General features: G+C 52.3%; 1 protein-coding gene across 1 annotated transcript; it reads left to right on the top strand.

Moving 5' to 3' along the window:
- The first annotated feature begins 1,364 nt into the window (after positions 1 to 1,364).
- KCNE1 (potassium voltage-gated channel subfamily E regulatory subunit 1) lies at positions 1,365 to 2,122 on the top strand. Its single transcript, XM_068177672.1, has one exon. The coding sequence runs from the start codon at positions 1,408 to 1,410 to the stop codon at positions 1,855 to 1,857; it is 450 nt and encodes a 149-aa protein (XP_068033773.1). The 5' UTR covers positions 1,365 to 1,407; the 3' UTR covers positions 1,858 to 2,122.
- The last annotated feature ends 5,326 nt before the right edge of the window (positions 2,123 to 7,448 follow it).

Genomic DNA, 7,448 nt, shown 5'->3' with positions numbered 1-7,448 from the left:
TTCTAAATCCCCAAACTCCGAGTTTTCCACCCTGTGATATCACACACTTCTAACCAACTCCACACCCGTAATCCCAGTGCTATTAACCAATTTTGGAAGCCTTCTCCACGGCCTCAGGTCAAATGCAGTGCTCTCGTGTGAGTCTGTGCCTCTCAGCACAGAAAGTTTAAAATTCTCAGCACCCAGGGTTCCAACAGAGTTAATTGTCCAATTATAGCTTTAGGTTATGCAGTCCCATCCTCCTTGTTTTTCTCTCTTCAATTCTCCCTTGTTTATGCTTTTTGGGGCTGGAGCTTGTACCAGTTGTCCCTGGACAAGCTGGGAAAGGATTGTTCTGTCTCCCTGCCCTGTGAAGAGAACTTGCTAACAGCCAACATGAAGCTCAGAGCTACACACTAAAGCAGCGCAGAACCTGAAAAATATCAAAGCTTGGAGGCAAATCCCTCACTGAGGAGGGGAACCAGGAATGGGAGACAGAGGAAATCCCATCTTTATCTGTGGGATTCTTCAAAGAAATTTTTTCCTTTCAAGAAAGCGGGGGAAAGTGAGAAATGGATTTGTAGGGAATTATCCAAGACTGGCAGAAGGATCACACAGTGTGCATCTGTGTGAAGACTTTGAGATCAGAAATGCTGACTTAGAAATGCCATGGAATAGGACAGACATTGTTGAGAGAGAATACAAGTTTCAAAGGATGGCCTTGCAAATAAGACTGGATCCTTTGGAGAAACAGAACTATGAAAGATGCACTGCAGTGGGACCCACGAGGGGTAATTTTAGATAATTGGCTTTAAGGCATTAAAAGCATGGTGTGGATAAAGCTGATAGGCCAAGAAACACTTAGAGTGTATTATAATTAGGAAATAAATGGCTTCTGATTGTGATGGGGTGAATTATAACATCTGTATTGTATCACCTTCACATGAGACTGAAAATGGAATGAAAGTTTTTAAAAAACACCTCTCAGTTACTATTGTAAATGCAGGTGAACCCGGTGGTTAGAAATGCTGATGTGTGACTCCAGCTCAGAAGGCTGAATGATTTCTTTATTATAACTATGCTATAATACATTAATATACTATTAAAGGAGATACTGAAACTGCAAACCTACTTTTCTAACTACCATATCTAACTGACTCACAACTCGTGACCCTCTCTGAGAGTGCAGCCACAGGTGGGTTGGATTGGCCATCAGCTCAAACAATCCTCACCAGAATCCAATCAAGCAATCACCCCAGGGAAAAATTCTCCAAACACATTTCACATGGGAAAAACAAGGAGCAGAAATAGAAATTCTCTTTCTCCTCTCTGTGTTCCTCTATGAAAAGTCCTGAGAGAGAGAGAAATGTGCTGCCACAAGTTACCCCATCTCTGGGTCAGAAAAGAGCCTAATCCGACATTTATCTGATGCCATGCCCTGATTTCTATACTTTTCCAGCCAAAGGAAGGAAGAAGTGCCAAGGACAGAAGACCCAAATGCTGGTGCTGTCGAACGGCACGGCCCTGAACCTGCTCCTCTCCAAACTGCTCCAGGAGTGCCTGGAACGGACCAACAGCTCAGCTCCTTCACAGGAGAGGAGTGCCGGCGACAGCCTGGCCATCATCTACGTGCTGCTGATGCTGGGGCTCTTTGGCTTCTTCACCGTGGGGGTGATGGTGACCAACCTGCGGGCGCGGCGCCTCGAGGGGTCCCGCGACCCCTACAACACCTACATCGCCTCCGACGCCTGGCACAAGAAGGACAGGGAGTACTTCCAGGCCAAGGTCATCGAGAGCTACAAGCTCTGCTGCGTCCTGGAGAACCAGCTGGCCGTGGAGCAGCCGGGCACGAAGATCCCCGAGGAGAAATCTTCCTAGGGAAAAGGGGGGGAAGGATCGTGCGTGGCACGGGGACGATGTGAGTGGTTCCTGTTGTGGGCCAGGGGAGCTGCTGGCCCTCCTGCAGAGCCACAGGCCTTGGCCAGGCTGAAGGAGCAGTGGTGGTGAAGCTGATGGATCTGGGAGATGCCAGTGCTGCCCCAGTGCCCGGCACCGGCGTCGTGTGGGAATCACCGCGAGGCAACATCGGGATTCCCACGGAACACCATGGACTCATCAGCTTCACCTCCTCAACCTGGGCCCCAAACTGCCAGAGGGGAGGGCTGGATGGGATTTGGGGAATAAATCCTGCCCTGGCAGGGTGAGCAGCCCTGGCACAGGGTGCCCAGAGCAGCTGGGGCTGCCCCTGGATCCCTGGCAGTGCCCAAGGCCAGGTTGGACACTGGGCTTGGAGCAGCCTGGGACAGTGGGAGGTGTCCCTGCCATGGCAGGATGAGTTTGATCTCCCTCCCAACCCAACCCATTCTGGGATTCTCTGATTCTCCACAAAGGCAAATCTTGGTGTTGCTGGTGTGAAATTAGAGCCTAATTAGGACCTAATTAGAACCAAAGGCAGGACAGAGGTGTTAATTGGCAAGCATGGCTTTAGACAATCATTTTCCAGAAAGACAAAATTCTCCCAAGAAACAGAAGCTGAAATATTTCATTTGCATCTTTGTCCAGCGTAGAATAATGATTTTACAAATTGTACAGTGTTGTGCTAACCTGTTTCCTTCAGAATCATGCCCTTAGTGATAAAATATTAGGAAAAAAATCCCAATTTTTTGTCTTGAAAAATATTTCAGTGGAAGAACGCAGACTTTGGAGGGAAACTTTAGTGACTATGATGGCTGTGGCTCTTGGGGACATGGGTTAATGCCGGGTTAAGGGCTGGACTCAAAGATCTTGGAGGGCTTTTCCAACCTCAATGATTCCAGGATTCTGATTCCTAGCAGGTCTCCCGGACTGCTCTTGCTGGGACCAGTCAACTTAATTTCCTACCGATGGATGGGGCTTGATCCTGGCAGCAAAATCCATGTGCAAAGACTGGGTCTGTGCCATGGATGTGGGGAACATTCCCAAATTTCAGTCCCAATTAATTATTGCACGAGCCTCGAGTGCCAGCCCCTGGTTGGGAAGGGAATTTCCACTGTGGGAAGAGGAATTCCATAATTTCTGCTGTTTAATCGCCCAGAGGCGATGTCTGTGCTTAGCTCAGATTCCGTGAGCAGCTCTCCCCGGTGTCCATCCAAGGATCCAACACTAAATCCAGGAAGGTTTTCCTGCCCTTCCCTCCTTTCCCCTCCTGCACAGGCCGCGTCTGAGGGACAGGGCAGCCAAATTCAGCTGCTGTGGCACCAACATTCATTCACCTGCCTGTGAAAAGGACAAAGCCATCTCCCCTGGACATTGTGTTCCCTAAAATAACAGCTTGGCCAGCTTGGAGCAGGTTTGGGATGAAGGAAGCAACAGTCTGGGCAGGAGTGGGGGTTTTATTTCTGCTCTGCAGACACAAATCCCATTTTTAGCTGCTGGAGAGGAAAGACATTGGGTGAGGCTGGAAAGAGGAGCAGAGCAGCTGCTTCCAAGGCAAGGCGAGGGCAGAGAGCTTGGAGGGGAAAGCAACCCCAGCTGAGCCCTTTTCCAGGCACTTCTTGAGCACTGCGCTTCCATCTAAGTAATATTCCAGCTGTGTCTGTGCTCCCAGAGCACTCAGGACACTCAAAACGCAGGGCTGGTTTTTTAAAATTATATTTGTATACTGCCTACCATTAGGCTGAGGACAAGATCCACCATTTTGGTGTCTGGAGCAGCTTGGAAAATCTCCAGCAACTTAATTATCCCAGCCACTTTTTCCTCTGGAGGAACAAAAACCCAAGCCCAGCTCTGGAAAAATGTTGGTTTCTCAGCTTGGGGCTGCTCTTTTGGGATCTCCCTGTTTAGGTCTTGCCCTGGGGGAGGATCTGCAGAGCCAGGCCCCTGGACTTGGCTTAAACTTGCACCAAAAATTGCCTTTAATGACATTAAACCCTTTAATTAGTTAAAACCTTCGATTCATGAAAACATTCAATGGCATCAAGCCCTTTGAATGAAGCTCATCCCCAGGGCTCCCTCTTTCAGCTATCCCCCCACCCCAGGTATTTTCAGGGATTTTGGGTCATTTTATTTTCATAGCTCCAGGGGGGTTATTTGTGAGGAGGGTGATGCTCAGCATTAATTGTACCCCATTTTTTTTTTTCTTTTAGCAGCTCTGCCATTTTATTTAACTGAAATTAAAAAATAGAGGAGCTTTGCTGTGCCACCCTCACCCCTGGGTGCCTGTGGTGGATTCCCACCGTGGGCTTGCACCATTCAGTCTTGGAGCTCTCTTCTTCCCCTGTTTTTTTCCCTTGTACAAAGCAATAAAGTCTGAACTTCAAGCACTGCTCGTGGCCTCAGATGTTGTTTTTTTCCTCCCAACCTGTTCCACAGGCTCGGGGCAGATCCTCCCCAGCGGGCACCCACTCAGCCGTCCCCTCTCTCCACCCGATTAACCAGGGCCGGGCAGGTGCTGGGATCTCCCCCAGCGCACCCAGAGCTGCACAAATATCCAAATGTCAGCGCTGAATTCCTCACCTGGAGCTGACTCCCGGGGTTTGCAGCCCCCAGGGCGAGTTTGGCTCCGGGGTTGGGAGCAGTGATGCCAGCTGGGCACGGCTCCCTGCCCAGGGCAGCCAGGGCTTGGGGGCACCTCCAGCTCCATGAAATGACAGTGGACCTGGAAAAAGCCATGGAAATGTTGCAGTGAGTCCAGAGGAAGCCATGGAGGTATTCTGAGGGCTCTGGAGCCAGGCTGGGAGAGCTGGGGGGGCTCACCTGGAGAGGAGAAGCTCCAGGGAGAGCTCAGAGCCCCTGCCAGGGCCTGAAGGGGCTCCAGGAGAGCTGGAGAGGGACTGGGGACAAGGCCTGGAGGGACAGGAGCCAGGGAATGGCTCCCACTGCCAGAGGGCAGGGCTGGATGGGAGATTGGGAATTGGGAATTGTTCCCTGGCAGGGTGGGCAGGGGCTGGGATGGAATTCCCAGAGCAGCTGGGGCTGCCCCTGGATCCCTGGGCCATCCCAATCTCTAATCCAATCCTTCAGTCAGTTCAAAACCTGTCTCTACCTGCCCACCCGAAATCCACTCTCACAGAGCTGTGAGCGTGCTCCAGGCTCAGCTCTGGGACTGCCAGGTGCCAATTCCAGCTGGAAGGAAAGGTGGGTGGAACGCCGAGGGGATCAGATCCCAGGAAGGACTCCAGGAGTTCATCTCCAGGCAGCCCTGAGCCAGGGAAGCGGATCTGTGCTGCTCTGGGACAGCTCTGATGTGCTGAGAGGGAGGGCTCAGCCTCTGCCCTCCCTGTCCTGGAGAACTCCAAGCTCTTATTTCCCATCTCATGGAGAGCTTGCACCCGCAGCAGGTGGGGTTTTGTTTTACCAGCAGAAATGTTCAGAGCTGCAGAGATGGGAGGTGAAACCCCTGGGAATGAACAGTCCAGCTGGAAAATCCTTCCCAGCCAAAGGCTCGGTGAGTGTGGACAGAGTTGCCCTGTGCCATTCTGAGTTATCAGGGCTATCTTTATTGGCAGCTGGCTGGGTCAGACCTGCTAAACCTGGAAACTTGTTCAGAGACAAGCAGGAGGAAACTGATAAAAATAGAAGATAGGAGCAATCAGAAGCCAGCAGAACATTCTTTACAGCTGATAACTGCTCTTATCTCGTGTGATATTTCTCTGGCATCCTGTTTCAGTTTTACACGTTGTTATCACTGCCCCAAACTCGGTGCCCAATCTCCTGATCCAGCTGGAGCCCTCAGCTGGGCACGTGAAAGCTGCACGGAGCCTTTCTCGAGGGACGGCCGCAGGGAGCAGGACAAAGCTGGCCCAGGAGCTGCGGGAGGTCACCGGGAATGCGGCAGGAGCCGCCCTGCAGGGGCCATCCAGAGGGACCTGGACCAGCTCCAGAAGGGCCCCGTGGGAATCTGCTGAGGTTCAACAAGGCCAGGGACTGCACTTGGCTTGGGACAACCCCTGGGATCAATCCAGGCTGGGATGAGCAGATGGAGCAGCCCTGGGAGAGATGGACCTGGACCTGCCCCAGCCCAGAGCCCCCCGTGCCCTGGGCTGAGCCCCAGCTGGGGATCAGGAGAGGGATTGGGATTGTGTCCCTGTGCCCCCAGAGGTGAGAGCCCACCTGCAGAGCTGCCCCAGCCCTGTCCCAGCCCAGGGAGGAGCTGGAGCTGCTGCAGAGAGCCCAGAGGAGGCTCCAGGATGAGCAGAGGGATGGAGCAGCTCTGCTGGCAGGAAAGGCTGGCACAGCTGGCATTGTTCACCTGCACAGGAGAAGCTTTGGGCTGAGCTCAGTGTGGCCTTGCAGGGCCTTGGATGGAGCCCCAGGAAACCTGGAGAGAGACAATTTCCAGGGGATGCAGGGACAGGAGCCAGGGAATGGCTCCCACTGCCAGAGGGCAGGGCTGGATGGGAGATTGGGAATTGGGAATTGTTCCCTGGCAGGGTGGGCAGGGGCTGGGATGGAATTCCCAGAGCAGCTGGGGCTGCCCCTGGATCCCTGGCAGTGCCCAAGGCCAGGCTGGACACTGGGGCTGGAGCAGCCTGGGACAGTGAGAGGTGTCCCTGCCATGGTTTATGCTGGAATGGGATGATCTTTAAGGTCCCTTCCAACCCAAGCCAGCCTGGGATTCTGTGACTTAACACTGGGGATCACAGGTTGAGCCCAAGTTTTTCTCCAGGGAATTCTCCTTTGGCAGCCCACCAGCTCTGTCTCTTCTGTCTCCCACCACTTCTATGGAATCCTCTGAATCCTTCCCCCTCAGGGAATTCCCCAGGGCATTGCCCTGGAAGAATTTACCATAGAGTTTTCCCCACTTGGGTGGACAGAAAGGACTTCCCCAAGGAGTCTTGCACAACACCATGATCCATCCCAGTTCCTTTTCCTGTATGTTCCAACTTCCCCTGGTTTCTCCTTTCCCTGTTCCCTCACTGGTTGTGGTATCCCTGGTGGCCAGCCCCATCTTCCCTGCAGGGCAGTGCCCTTTGCCCGGCCCCTCGTGCCATCCCCTGCTTAACCCTTGTGCACAGCACATGGTCTCACCTTTCATCCCTGGTTTCCCTTCAGCCTGTTGAAATAAACCTCTCCGGAACTGACCCTGCGAAAGGCCCTTCTGCCTCTCTTGGCTGAGCTAGCTGTGGTGAGCGTGGTGTGTGGGTGTTACAGATGCATATTATAATGTTGGCTTTTCACAGATATTCAAGTGCATTCTGTATGTGTGGTGTTAAAGTAACTTTGTTATAAAGAGATGGTTTTTTATTTCTGTTGGTGATTAAGCTCAGTGCAATAGCTGGTATCGGTGTGCTTGTGTTAAAATGCCTGCTGGGATGGGATAACACCCAATGGACACGGGATGAGGGCACCTGTACAGATGTGCCAGCCATCAGCACTCCCTGTCTGAAGGCAGTGTGAGCCAGGGCCCAGAACTGGAGGTGACGATAAAAAAGGACTAAAAGCACACCCAAGGAATACACATGCTCTAAAAAAGTGGACCCAAGAAGAAG

The sequence above is a fragment of the Anomalospiza imberbis genome, chromosome 2, assembly GCF_031753505.1.
Source record: "Anomalospiza imberbis isolate Cuckoo-Finch-1a 21T00152 chromosome 2, ASM3175350v1, whole genome shotgun sequence".
NCBI lineage: Eukaryota > Metazoa > Chordata > Aves > Passeriformes > Viduidae > Anomalospiza > Anomalospiza imberbis.
This window is presented reverse-complemented; position numbering and strand designations above follow the sequence as displayed.